We start from the raw sequence: 14,892 nt of genomic DNA, 5'->3' as shown, positions 1-14,892 counted from the left end.
AAAGGAAAACAAGTATATTTAGAGAAATTAAGCAAACAAATTTAACATGACTTGATAGTAAATGTCTCCAGTCTGGCGTTCACTGATACTTCCTCATTAGATTTATCATTTCATTATAGAGCCGCCACGGGGCATCCAAGCCCCAGATGAAGTCAAGATGCTCCCACTCAGGAATGTGCTCGTGGTACACCATGTTGGAGATCTGGGTCAGTAAGACATTGACGTCGCTGACGTCCGCAAGCCAGTCCTGACCCCCGCTCCAAACAGCGGTCCGCACCAGCATGTCTCTCACATTGTAAGAGGGAGGGGAACTCTGTAATGAAAACCCATAGAAAGCTTTGTCTTCGTTGTTTTAATTGACAAAAATACAATCCCCAGTAAACACTGATTAGTAAATCTGATCTGAGAATCAAAGACTAAATTTTGAAAATCACTCTGTTTACTTTTCAAGTTGCTATTACCAGAACAAAAAGAAGCCTAACCCGCAAGAAAAAAATACTGGCCGTTACAACTGCTAGCTATCGAGTTGTTACCCTGTGCTGGGCAAGGTAACGAGAGTTTCATCCCCTGGGAGGAAGGCGTCATTCTCCCAGGTAGTTGATGCCAAGCTGTAGAACTAAACCAGGTGGTTGGGAAGGGGCTTTGGAGTCATACCCACACCTCCCTTCCCTCTGGGGTGTGACACAAGTCATAGAAATTCTCTAAGCCTCTGTTTCTTCCTCTTTAATCATCATCATCATCACATCCATGTCACAGGGATATTCTGAGAATTAAATAAGAAAAACACGAGCAGAGTGCCTCACATTTTAGAGCCCTTAGCATCCAAAAAGTGGTCAACTCATTTGTATATGGAAGAAAAGGTTTAGGCAATGCAATTTGGCCAAGGCCCCCAGCCACCAGGTAACAGCCCTAGGCTTGTCTGACTCTTAACGTCTGTGTGCCTGGTCACTACTCATGACCAATGACAGAGGTGACTATTTATACAGAGCCAGGGAAAGGACAAAGTCCAAAGCACGAACCAGGATGCTCAGGTTGTTCTAGAATTGACTGGGGGAAAAACAAAGGCTACCTAGTCAACCCTCCCGACCATTTCGCCCCGCACCTGAGCCCAGCCAGAATCCTCATAACTCAGGCTGGCTTCCTTGATGAGTTTTCAGGGCCCATTTTAATTCTAAAGACTCTGAAGACTTTACCTGGTTGTAATGAAAATAATTCTTGGCACTACTTCCCCAGTCGAAGGCTTGAAACTTCTGCAATTTAATCAGCTAGACAGAAGATAATTGCGGGAGAAATAAAGTTATCTAACACAGAAATCTGATATAGCATCACCGGTTGCAAGAGTTCACCCCCTCAGATAGCAAGTTTACACCGATACCCAGATTCACTTTTAATTTCCAAACTGCAATTTAAAATAAAACGGCAGAATTTTGCTCTCCTTTCCTAAATGACTCAATTTCTCACTGTGTGATTGGAAAGTAGCTATTACATGACACAGTAAAGCAGCTACACATATGTGCTGTACTGGATCAACATTGAATCCGTTGGATAAACTTTACGCTGATGTTTTTTTATTGGAATTTGAATCTTAAACTTTTCCAGGACGAAGAGTTAACTATCTCACTTGGGAAAGAAATACATATATTTCAGCTCTGTGCTTTGTGACCACCTAGAGGGGTGGGATAGGGAGGGTGGGAGGGAGGGAGATGCAAGAGGGAAGAGATATGGGAACATATGTATATGTATAACTGATTCACTTTGTTATAAAGCAGAAACTAACACAGCACTGTAAAGCAATTATACTCCAATAAAGATGTTAAAAAATAAAAAGAAATACATATTACATATAACACACGGATTAATATATTAATGTGTATTTATATGGATAAATAGATTTATATTAGTATGTAAATACATTAATTGTACATGTAATTATATTACATATAATCTCCATATTTCCTATATATCCATCCTATTTGACTATATTATTTAATATTTTATTAATTTCATTTATTTAACACTTTTTCTTGAGTACCAGTACCAGTAAAATCACCAAATTGTACTGCACACCGAACAATTCTAATCAGTTGAGGATACTAGAGCCATGAAATGATATTGTATATGAAATTTAAATGTATGCTTATTTAGGATAGCATGATATAAAAATATTAACAAAAAGTCACTTATTCATAAATTTTTAAATAATGCAAATCCATACCGCCTCTATATCCCCCAATTAAAAATATGTCAAGAATTAAATCCAAAATTGGCGAACCAAATGAACTGGAAACTGTTTAAGCGTTGGCCAGAGGGTGGCGCCTGGTAAACAGGACAAACCTAGGCATTCTTTGTCAGAACTGCCTTTGGCTTCAGTTCTTATCAACTGCATAAAATTCTACTGTTTTATACAATAAACAACAGTGTGAGATGAGGTACTACAGGGGGAATGTTTAGCATCTGCTTTTGCCATTGCAAGTGACACATATTAATACCTGCAGCACATTTAACAAGCAGAGTAAGATATGAATTTACAGCACCTGTTAGTGCATCTCTTCCCTAGCTCTAATTGCCAGTGAAAATATATCAATGCAAGCTGTTCTGCCCCCACAGACAGACATCAGCTTGTCACTTTCTCACATATGTCTTTGGCTTTTATATAAAGCACCCAGAGTGAGTGTAGAAACAAAGGAAAGACGTGCCGAGAGTTCAGGCTGAACTTCAGATTTGACTTTTGTGCTCAGCGTCACAGGACTTCAAACTACGCCCTTGAAAGGGCATCTCAGAAGGAGGGAAATGTGAAGAAGACTATTTATAGTAACAAAAACCTGCTAATAAGCTAACATCTAATGACAGATACTTGGTTAAATACATTATATTACATCGATATACACATGGTATGCCACTGTCGTAAATATAAATATAATACAATAGAAAGAAAAACTGTTTATAAATAATACTAAGTGCAGAAAAGTCAGAAAGTAAAATTGAACGTGCACTATGGCTATACTTAAGTGGTAATCTTATGTGGATAAAGGTCAGGTGAAAATGCTTATAATACTGGGAGAGACAGTTTTTAAAGTCTCTCCTAATATTATAAGCATTTCCACCTCACCTTTATCCACATATGAATATTTTAAGTTTAAATTAATTTTAAACTATTGTAAAATAATTTAAAAAATTATTTTAACATCTTGTTGGTAATGAAAATGTAAGTAGGTTCAACCTTGCTAAAGTACCATACATATTTGGAAGTCTTAAAGAGATGCCTACCCTCTGATCACTAAGTCTAAGACTGTATCCTAAGGAAGTCATCTGCCTAATGTATAAGGACAGATCTCTAATTCAAGAATATTTATCCCAGAATGTTTTATTGCCGAAAAAACCTATCACAGTAGTAATAATAATAATTATAAATTCAAACAATAAAAAGTTGTCCTCAGTTACAGATATTTTTCAGTGTAGTTATTGACCTGGAACATCATTTTTGATTATGGCAGAGACTGCTATTTGCCCCCCAGTACCCATTCTTGCCTTCTTCCTTTCAGTAATAAAATTTCTAAAGTTTTTGCTAAGCACATGGCTGCCAGGGTAGGAACCATATCCCTTATGTGCCTTCTTCCTGGGGGCTGGAACTGCCATGAACGTGACCCAGTTTCAACCAGGCAGAAGAGGCCGGCACCCCAGAGATGGCCAAGCTACAGTGCACCGGGTCACCGCATGACTTCCCGGAGAAGTCACAATTCCTCCACAACCGTGTGCCACTGATGTCTGGACTGGATTCTGAGGAAGAAAACTATTTACTTAGCTGCTGTATTTTAGGGTCTTTGATACAGCAACTTAGCCTGCACCTCAGAAATACAATGCTGTTTAATCAAATAAAAACTAAAATTATTAAAAAGTGCATGTAGCATAATCCTTCTCCTGTAATGGAAACAATTATACCAAAAAATTATAAGGTTACAGTGTAAGAGTTCAGGACATGCCACCCCAAAATATGCTGCTTTGGCATAATGATTATTTTGAGTTAAAGGCACCTGAAAAACAGAAGATGTGAAGAGGACACTGACCTTCCTTTTTCTTTCTAAAAGGAGAACACAAAACTCCCATGTGAAAGAAGCCCTCCCTATACCAGGAGGAAGAAGCGTAAAAGAGGAGGCTGAGAGACATCTATACAAAAAGACCTTGTGAAAATAACTCTCATGTCTTGTAAGTCTCCCCATATATTTTAGTTACTTTTCCACAACTGCTACTCTTTGTTCAACCTAGTATATAAGCACTTAGGCCTAGTTACTTCTTTGGGTCTTCATTTTTGTGAGGGCTCCTATGTACACGTAAATAAAATACATATGCTTTTCTCCAGTTAATTTGTCCTATAGCGGTCCCAATCAGAAACCCAAAGAGGGTAAAGGAAAAATTTTACCTCCCCTATAATACGCAAATACTAATCGTAGTTATCCCTGGTGGTAGGCATACAGGTAATGTATTTTCTTCTTTGTACTCACATATTTTTAAAATTTCATAATGAACATGTAACAAAAATTTCACTAAATGTCTCTTACAGTGTTTTGAAGAGCTTAGCTAATGTATATTATGCATTTTTTTTTTTAAGCAGCAGGTTTCAAACAATAGAGAACATCAGATCTTACAAGGTGCTTATTAAAATGCAGATCCCAGAGCCATACCCTCAGGAATTCTGATTCTCAACAAGTCTTGGGTAGACCCAAGAAACTGTATTTTTTTATAGCGCCCTAAGTAATTCTGAACAGCACTGTAGATATATTAGGACCGGCCTTCTTCAAACAGGAGCAAGTAGCTGGGCTCTGGGCATAGCCGGCAAGGGGGGCTAGAGATTCCGGAGGGTCTCTGAAACGTGGGAGGCTTATAAAGAGAAGAAGAAGATTTGTAAGCTAAATTTTAAAAACCCAGTGAAGAACTAGGTTTTAGAACTTCGAGAACTGAATGCTAATTACTTATACAAAAGATCCATTTCAAAATTTACTATGAATAGAATGGCCTTTAAGGGCACCCCCAAACTCCTGCCACTGGAAACCTCCCAACTTCACATCTGAATTGCAGCCCTCAAGCCTGCCGGCGTCCAGGCCCCGCACACCCTCAGCAAAAGCCTCTCCCAGCAGGAACCAGGCCTGCTGTCCCAGCATGTCCTGGGTAGGCAGAGAGTGGCAGTCCCTGGCTGGCAGCCCTTGGCCAACAGCCCAGAGGAGGGAGAATCAAGAAGGTCCTATGAAACAGCTGCACAAAGCAACCATTTTCTTAACAAAGGGATGACACACGGAGCAGAAGAACAAAGGGCAGGGCTGCCCTCTGCAGGGAATCTGGGGTCAGAAACGTTCGCGGCGCACATTGCGATGCGGCGAGGACCTAAACCCACAGGGTCACCACTGGGCCCGAGGGTGGTGCTCTGATCCACAGCCAGCAGCCTCCGGCCCCAGTCAGCTGCTTGACAAAATGGCTGGAACAAGAGCAGGGGCCTGGATTGCAGCCAAGCCAAGAGCTCTAGGCAAACCCAGCGCCAGTGGGGGCCTGCAGCACAAAAGGCTAGAGGACTACAGTGCCGTGACATGCAACAGGGCAGTCTGACAGCTCTGGCCACCACATTCCCAAGGGTACCTGAAAGGCTAGGGCTGGCGGTCATCTGCGCTCTGCTGAGGCATGGGGGGTACCACGCGTGGGCTGCTCAGCATCTGCCTTCAGCCCAGCTCAGTGGTCCTCCACACAAGGGAGCACTGACTCCTGAGGTGACAGAAACTGGACCTTGCTGAAAAATGTCCATTAGGTGAGAGGGTAAAAATGCTCAGAGAGATAAGGCTCTTCTGATGGCAGGGTATACAGAGAAAACAAGCGGCTCTAGATGGAGAAGTGCCCGAGGAGAAAGGTAGGGGACGGAGTGGACACTTGGGAGTGAACATTTGAGGACTTCTGAAGGTTTCGGGACATTCCTTCAGAGGTAAGGGTGTGCTCTGCAGCATGTCATGAGCTACCTGCCTTCCAGATGCCCCTCTTCTAGGCCAAACTCTGGTACTGCGTCACTGACGCTTAACACTAGGCCTTACAGTCACTATGGGGCTAAAAGCCTCAGGCTGGGTCCCGCCTGGTCCCATAGGGATGAGCCCAAGGAGAGGTAACCGATAGCACTCGCAACTGACAGCGTTCCTGGGACAACTGAGGAACGATACCGAAGCGCCAGTGATGTCCCGGATCAGAGGTTCCCAAATCCGGTTGGGCAGAAGAATCTAATGGGCAGAATTTTTTTAAAATATAAATTCTCACCACTCAGCACCAGAAAGAAATGAAGTACTGATGCACATGACAACTTGGGTGAATCTCAAAATAATTATGCTGAGAGAAGCCAGACAAAAACAAATATATACTGTATGATTATATTTAGACAAAACTTTGGAAAATTCAAAGTAACCTATAGTGACAGAAAGCAGATGGGTCGCTGCAGATGGGAGAGGGTGGACGGGGTATTAAAGGGGGCCTCTGGGGGTGACAGATACGTTCACTGTTTTGATCGTGGTGATGGCTTTGCAGGTGTATATCTATGGCAAAACATACTACATTGTACACTTTAAATATTGTGTGTCACTTATACCTCGACAGAGATGTTTAAAAAAAATAAAGGTATACACACTCCAGTCCAAATGAATTAGAATCTCTAGGGATGGGACACAGGAGTCTTTGTGTTTAAAAGCCTGGATTGTAGCTAATCCAACAGCTCTACCACAAACCCAATATCCCCTACTTTTTAAAAATAATATTTTATTAAAAAGTGTACTTTTAAAGGCAACTCACATGATTCTGATGCAGGCAGTGACTGCCAGTTGTTTGAAAATTGCTATCCAAGGCACTCACTGCATCTTGGTTTGAAGCTTAAATGGTGAGTTAATTCATATTTAAAAAGAATTTGGGGGGAAAAATTATACAAAAACATGTCCTGAGGTAGAAAAAGTCCCTGACATATTGTCAGGTGAAAAAAAAAAAGCTATAAAAGAGTAAGAAGAAAAGAAATCAATCTATTTTTACAATTATGATTTCTATCTGTATCTTTAACCACTTCTTTCTGAAATGATACGCAGCAAGAGATATGGAGTAGAATGCAGAGACATTTTACATCCCTGGTACACATTCTCTATCTCTGTGTGGGATTACAGAACAATTTTATTTTTCACCTTATGAGAATTTTTATTATTATACCCGTATGTAATTTATAAATTTTCTAGAATGAACACGCATACTTTTGTGATGTGTGATCATACAATCAAAACGTTACTTTAAAATTTAGTGTCTCTTAGTTATATCCTTGACTGATTTAGCTCTGTTACTCCACTGAGGTTTCAGGCATACAGTGTTCATAATGCTGAAATAGCAGCTCCTATCTCCAAAGCTGCTCTAAAATCTTGCTTTCTGGAGCAACACAGAAATAAAATAAATCTGGGACTCAGTGAAAAATTGACAGAGGGGAGGGGGAAGAAAAGAACAAGCAAGTCAACCCCGATAGCTGTTTGGTGAACTCACACCGTAGTACAGTCTCCCCCAGGGAGGATACACAAGCAACATAAACATAGTGGCAGGAGCCCAGGACTCAGGAAGGAAAGCAGCCCAGATGTGTAAGCAGACTATCTTTCTATTTGCTTCATGGAGTGCACAGAACTTTCTAAGGCCGATGTTCCACAAACCCCCCACTGTACTCCTGGAATGCGTACCTGGCTCCAGTGTAACATATTTTGCACAGAAGTTCCGGCAGGAGTGTGTGTGGCATACACAGCCACTCTAGACTGCAAAATAAACACGTGGAAATAAAGAATGAAAACAGCCTGAAGGAGGCACTGATAATAAACACAGTTCGCACCTTGAAGCATTAAAAACTACAGAGCCACAATCTCAAACACGTGAGATTAAGAGCAGGAAAAAAAATTCTTTGACTACAAATACGTCCTGTAAAAATATGAATAACCACACATACACACACAGAATACACATGAAGGATATACAGCAACATGGTAACCGTGGGGCTGTATTGGTTGAGATGACTGCTCATTTCTATTTTCTTCTTCAAGTTTTTCTGAATCTCCAAAATTTTATATAACAATCGTACCTTGCTTTTATTCATCAGAAACAAGAAAAAATAACATCCCTTAAAAATTCCCTAGAGCCTTCATTCCAGAATTTTAAGGCCTGTTTTCAAAATACAACATGACAAACTACGAATGTATTTAGAAACACCAGCACATTGCTGGCCAAGGGTTTACATTTTATAAAATAAATAAATAAATATATATACGTGGGTGGGTGTGTGCCTGTGTGTGTGTGTGTAAATGGCCATTCCAAATTTAAACACATTTATAGTAATTATTTTGAAGAAAAAGATCACTAGAATAAATACAAATATTGCAATTTAAATGATGACCAATCTCCTCATTCCATAGTTTCCACAGAGGTACAATGTAGGAAGCTGACAATGGCTGGCCCGAGGTTAGACACAAATGGTGTTCCAGGCACCTGCCAAGGTTGATTCTTATACCCCTTAAATGAAAGAGCCTTTAGAGCTCTAATGAGGTCATTCCTGCCTCTCCCACATCCTCCAACACAAAGAAGCACATTCACAGATATAAAATCACTGACAGTTAAAACCAAGTGTTATTGTAAACATACATACCATATTTAAATTTCTCTCATTAAATCCACACAGAACAAAAAAGATATTTCCGCAAAGCTCCTTCAGAATGACATGAGTACAAACATGCGTACTCAGCCATTTCACAAATGTACTCTGGGGAAGAAATTCTTTAACCCCAAATAAGTCCTGCAAAATAAAAAGAATATCTCAGCATTTCCTTCTGGTGTATGGCCTCCACGTCCCACCTCACAAGCAGACACATGCCAACCGTGTCCACGGATGGCCTCAGAAGAGAAATGGCAACCAGTGGGCATTCAAACTAGGACACCTGTGCGATACGTCTACTAAGGCAATAGCAGATGTTATAGACGTGTATTTAAAGTCTCAAATGAAAAAAAGAAGGCAAAAAATCAAATAGGTCCACAGAAGACTTTTACAGTGGGAGGGGGCCTGAATGATCCCTCATCCCAGGGCCATCCCCAAAGTTTCATCTGACTTTGATGGATTGCTAGCGACTTCTGAGAAAGAGTTGAAACTGTGGTTGGTCAGCAATGTGTCTGCTTAGGACACATACATCTGATCCGATGCTATTGGCCAGTGGGCCAAGTCCTGCCCGCTGCCTTTTGGGGTTTATTAATACTTAATACAAAATTTACCATTTTAACCATTTTTAAGTGTTCAGATCAGCAGCATTAGTACATTCACATTGTTGTGCAACCATCACCACTATCCATCCATCTCCAGAACTCTTTCAACATCTCAGATTGAAAGTCTGTACCCATTTAAACAATAACTCCCCATGCCTCCTCTGAGAGCACTGCTTGTTTTTATAAAGTTTATTGGAACACAGCCATGCTTTTCTCTATACACACTGTCTCTGGCTGTTTTCACAAGACAAAGGCAGAGGACTTCCCTGGTGGCGCAGTGGTTAAGAATCCACCTGCCAATTCAGGGGACACGGGTTCAAGCCCTGGTCCAGGAAGATCCCACTTGCCGCGGAGCAACTAAGCCCGTGCGCCACAACTACTGAAGCCCGTGTGTTCTAGGGCCCGCGAGCCACAACTACTGAGCACATGTGCCACAACTACTGAGCACATGTGCCACAACTACTGAAGCCCACGTGCCTAGAGCCCGTGCTCCACAACAAGAGAAGCCACCGCGATGAGAAGCCCGCACACGGCAATGAAGAGTAGCCCCCGCTCACCGCAACTAGAGAAAGCCCGCGCGCAGCAACGAAGACCCAACGCAGCCAAGAAAAAAAAGACAAAGGCAGAGTTCAGTAGTTGAAACAGAAACCATATGACCCACAAAGCCAAAAATATTTATTATCTGGACCTTTAACAGAAAACGCCTGCTGACTCCTGGTGTACATCAGGCCTGACCAATGGCCCCTGGACCTGTGCTCAAGTATTTCTGGGGCAGTCACTATGCCCTCAAGGCAGATCGTCGTGTACATGTGTAATAGGAAATAGGAAAAAGATCTTCTTTAGAGTGAACCCAAATTTGTCTCCTTACAATTTACACTTTCACTGATGCCTACCCTCTGGAGGGACAAGCAGAGTGAAAAATTCAAATGCCTACAAAGGCAGTTTTATGGGTTGAATTGTGTCCCTCCTGAAAAAGATATGTTGAAGTCCTAATTCCCTGTATCTCAACATGTGACATTATTTGGAAATAGGGTCTTTATCAAGGTACTCAAGTTACATAGTTGGATACTGTCTACATTAAAACAAAACAATACATTTCTCTCTGGACCTATATAGGTATATAAATTCACACACAAGGTCTACAGGAAAAGACCCCAGACTGAGCATGGTGCTTAATTCTGAGGAAGGCACTAGGAGAAGCCTTGGTAGTTGAAGGGTACTTTATTTGTAATCTCCGAATTGTTTATAATGAAAATCGAAGGTTCTGTTATCCAAGGTATTTAAAATAAATGTGGTTAGAGGGGTCCACATCTTACCTGCCTGTCTGATCACTGGTACAGAGAATCCCATCTTATGTGAGAGTCAGATTCTGAGGTCAGAGTATAGCCTATATGTCCTGTGAACATATTTCTTAAATGGCCAAGAGATAAGTATAAGTTAAGTATATATTTCTGTATAGAATTTCATATGTGTGTGTACAAACGTATCATACATAAAACATAGATGGTGCATGCGTAACGGACCATCTGGCCTCAGCTGGCTCTCAACTCCTCATAAAAACTGCTTCCTCCTTGAGCGAAGCCTGGAGGGTTCACACATTGAGGTCCGATGAAGTTACTGGCCTCTGCTTAGGGGCCATATAACAAAATATAATAGATCACCCTCCGTGTGGTCAGGGTCGGGCATGTGGAATAAGCACATCGCCTGTCTCCCATCTCCTGCCTACTCCCAGGCACGGACCCACCCTATGGAATAAAGGGCAACTTCAAGGAGGTTGAAGCTGCTTTCTCCTGGCCTTCCTCGTGCTCTCTTTGTAAGGTGGGTGGGGAGTTGCACTGACGTGTTAACCACGAGAACAGGGAGCTCCAGTGTGGAGTTAAGGATACCTTCCCTGACTCCCCAGGATCTGGAGGTAGGGGTGAAGGGGGAAAGAAAAACCACGGAGAGAAGAAAACCCACTGTTCCATTGATAGCAAAACACAGGGGAGGAAGGCACACCTTCTTCCTCTAAAGGCCAATTCTTCAGAACCAAAAAGGAAATCTGTGAGGGAAGGGAGTGGAGGTGGGGGGAATCCAAGTACCTTAATGAGAAGATCTGGAAATTGTCCTAATTTAACTAGAGGGCTAGTAGCAAACCTGGCTGAAGCCACGGGGGCCAGGGCAAAAAACACTTTAATCTTTTTGGCCAGCTCCGGGATCCGTGAAAATGCTATGAAACCTGTGGGAACAAAAGGAAAATAACAGAATTCCATCCTCTGGGACTTTTCTCTGAAAAGGCAAGGGCAGGCATGCGTGTCGCCTTCTAGTGGCAATCTGAGAACTGTGCAAGCAATGCCAGGAGGCAAAACTCGTGAAATGAGGGCCTCTGAACCCCTATGCGCACAAACACTGAGTTTGATTAAACCAGTAAATCAAGTTTTGTTAAGTGCTTGTTTCGATCTTCAGCCTACATATGCACTGGAAGAAATCCAGGTTGCTAGAACCAGAAGATGTTTCCCGTTCCTTTAATGATGTAGGCCAGGGAATCCAAGACTATTCCTAACAGCTCCACCCCACTGTGTCCATCCCCTACTGCTCCGCCTCCATCACTAAGAATGATGTACGAAGGTACTCAAAGCAGTCGCCAAGGACTCGAAAGGAACTTACACATTTAGAAATCCTCTAGCTTTAAAATATCTTTTAGCTTCCTCTCAGGTCACTTCTTGCCTTAAACTTGGCCCCAGAACGTCAATTTTGAAAGCAGTGGGGCAAAGGACACCAATGGACAAGTCATGGAAGAACGAATATAGATGAAAAAAATGCTTAAGTCCATTGATAAGAAGGGCAATTACGTCCATGTTACTTGTTGCTTGAAGTCTCTCAAGCTGACAAAGAGGAGTGGTAGTGAGGGCAAGGCAACTTAACCACGTATATGGAGACACTTCAAAGCATTCATACCTTTCATATCATAGTTTTCTTCTAGGAATGTATTCTAAGAAGATTGTGTGATAGGAACACAAAGATATGAGTCACAGTAAACACTAACGGGGGAATTAAATAAATTATGGGACAGGTCTCTAGTCCCTAATCAGAGGAACTCTTGTTTGCTCGAATTATGAGCATTTTTTGGGGGGAAGGGGGGGAGCCACAATGCGTGGCTTGAAGGATCTCAGTTCCCCGACCAGGGACTGAACCCAGGACAAGGCAGTGAAAGCTCAAAGTCCTAACCACTAAGCCACCAGAGAACTCCTGGCAATCTTTTTTTTTTTAAACTTTGCTAAATTTTCTGTTTCTGTTTCCAATGAATACACAATACTTTTATCATCAGCATAAATTAAAAATATATATGACTTTTAAAAATTATTTGTAAATAAAGTGTACTATGGCATCCTTGTAGCTAGCTTTATTCCACTTCACTTTAAAAAATCAGTGTATTTCCTTGTTTTCTTTATAAAAGTCTCTGCACTTATACAACTTCCTGCTTTATACTCTCTCACATTCCCATATCACTTAACTAGGAAAATATGTAATAGGCTGTGGTTTACATTGATTCCTTCAATCAAGGGAACCATATACCATGTTCATCTATTTATGTTTGTCTGAATATCCAGAGAAGACTCAACATTACCAAAATTCTTTGCCCTATTCATTATTTCTGCCTGGCATTAAGAAACAAACACAAAACTCTATCTGAACATTATTTTTTTATATTTCACTTTTAAGAATGGATACAAACTGCAAAAACACATTATATCAACCTCCCATCTTTATTTTATACATACCTATCGTGGTGCCTTGAGAATGACCCACATAATACACTTGTTCTTGGCCAGTTTTATTCAGAATGAAGTTAATTGAAGCTGGTAGGTCATAATTTGCCATCTCATCGTAACTGTAATCCAGAAAAGGAAATTTTTCATTGAGACATTGCATACAAATACAACAGCATACAAGTGTGCTGCTTGATGAGTTATCACAAACTGAACACAGCTGGGTAAACCAGCCCTGAGCACAGGGAACTGAACATTACCAGCACTGCAGAAGCCTCCCTGGGCTCCTTGCTAACCATGCCTCCCCAAAATAACCACTATCCTCCTTTCTTAAACCATAAATTAGTTTGATCCATTTGGGAACTTTTCTATGAATGGGATCAAACAGCGTGTATCGTTCTGCATCTGACTTCATCTTTGCCGTCACATATAGCTGTCGGCTGGTCACTGTGTAAATACATGACACTATTTGTTCACTCACTGCTGATGGGCATTTGGTAGTTTCCAATTTTTCGCTATTACAAATAGCGTAACAACAAGTATATTCTTGGACATGCCTTTGGTAAAAGCTCTCATTCCTGTGTTTCACGGCCTCGGGTAGGTTCTGGTTTTACAAATGGGGAAGCAAGCCTGAAGGAGTCATGGTGCTGACTTTCTCTAATGCCTGGTACAGAGACACAGTCCTGAACCTGTACGCATGTGTACTGACTGTAACCACCACTTGTGCTGTGCCAGGCTCTGTGCCAGCCTCTTTCCCTGTATCCTCTCCTTTAAGCCCCCAGTGACCTTATGAGAAAGGTATTTATTATCCCCATTTTACAAAAAGGCAACAGACACAGGGCTTATGCCACATGCCTAATATCATGCAGTGATCAACTGGTATAGCCAGAAGTAAGAGAGAGAAGAGGAGAACTTCTAGAAATAAGAAGACTGAATATTTGGAGGACGTGTTTATGGAGGAAGGGAGAAGGGTATGGTACACAATTTACACAGCGACACCCACACCACCAGGAATGTCAAAATAACTAAAAATCCCTTATTGAATCTAATCCATAAATGTAATCATTTATTTATAATTTACCTTACTACTATTTATTAAATTCCTAACAAGGTGTAAAACCTTTCATAAACCATTAGTTTCCCATCATATGATCTTGAGTTTCCCATCTATTTGCCTCCCCAGTGTCTACGTTGAGGGTCCCAAGGAAAAAGACCCCCGTCATAATCAATTCAAAGATACCTGAAGGCCCAGAATTCATCCTGAGAAACTGAAAGAGTCTTGTGTTTCTGAGACCAGGTGTTTCCCCTGCTGTTCCCCATCCACACATCAAAACCCGCATCTGCCAGAATGAAGCCCAGGCTGCTGCTGGGCAGGTTTGTGACCCAGTTACTGGAATCTGCCAGCAAGCCATGCTGCAGGAACACAACTGGTCTGGGACCTGGAAAGCAATCATGTTTAGGAGTTAGCAGCACCAAGCTTCAAAACAAACATGATATCCTGCTAATCAGAAAAGTCACAAAAGATCACAAAGCAAATAATGCAACAGAAACAAAAGACTGAGGTAGCATTAGCATTCAGTGGTAACTGTACTATAGATACTGTGTGAAGGGTGCCTGGGAGCTGTGTTTTCCTTGGGCACATGAAGACACTTCCCACCCATCCAAGGTGCTCTGGGGCTGGGCCATGAGGAAGAAGACTTGACCTTAAAAGACCAGGAAGTCAGGCTAACCAAGAAAAGACCTTGGCAACATATGGGGACCAGTGGGGCAGGACTGCCTTGTTCCAAGAGGCGCTCCTGCTGGTCATCAGTAAGAGAGAAGGGGCGTCGGCACCGCGGTGGTCTCTGCTGGGGAAAGGAGA

At 41.7% G+C, this 14,892-nt stretch overlaps 1 protein-coding gene across 2 annotated transcripts in view; it reads right to left on the bottom strand.

Annotated features, from left to right (window-relative positions):
- Positions 1-14,892, bottom strand: part of LIPA (lipase A, lysosomal acid type) — a 104,535-nt gene continuing 89,643 nt past the window's right edge. For both annotated transcript variants that reach the window (XM_059900952.1, XM_059900949.1), the window contains exons 4-10: positions 14,272-14,470; positions 13,044-13,153; positions 11,364-11,500; positions 8,675-8,821; positions 7,722-7,793; positions 1,194-1,265; positions 1-313 (exon numbers count right to left, since the gene is read on the bottom strand). In XM_059900952.1, the coding sequence (XP_059756935.1) occupies positions 80-313; positions 1,194-1,265; positions 7,722-7,793; positions 8,675-8,821; positions 11,364-11,500; positions 13,044-13,153; positions 14,272-14,470 (971 nt within the window). In that variant the 3' untranslated portion in view covers positions 1-79. The remainder of the gene's footprint in view (positions 314-1,193; positions 1,266-7,721; positions 7,794-8,674; positions 8,822-11,363; positions 11,501-13,043; positions 13,154-14,271; positions 14,471-14,892) is intronic.

This window comes from Balaenoptera ricei, chromosome 16, assembly GCF_028023285.1.
Source record: "Balaenoptera ricei isolate mBalRic1 chromosome 16, mBalRic1.hap2, whole genome shotgun sequence".
Classification (NCBI taxonomy): domain Eukaryota; kingdom Metazoa; phylum Chordata; class Mammalia; order Artiodactyla; family Balaenopteridae; genus Balaenoptera; species Balaenoptera ricei.
The sequence above is the reverse complement of the archived record's forward strand: the minus strand, read 5'-3'. Positions and strand labels throughout refer to the sequence as shown.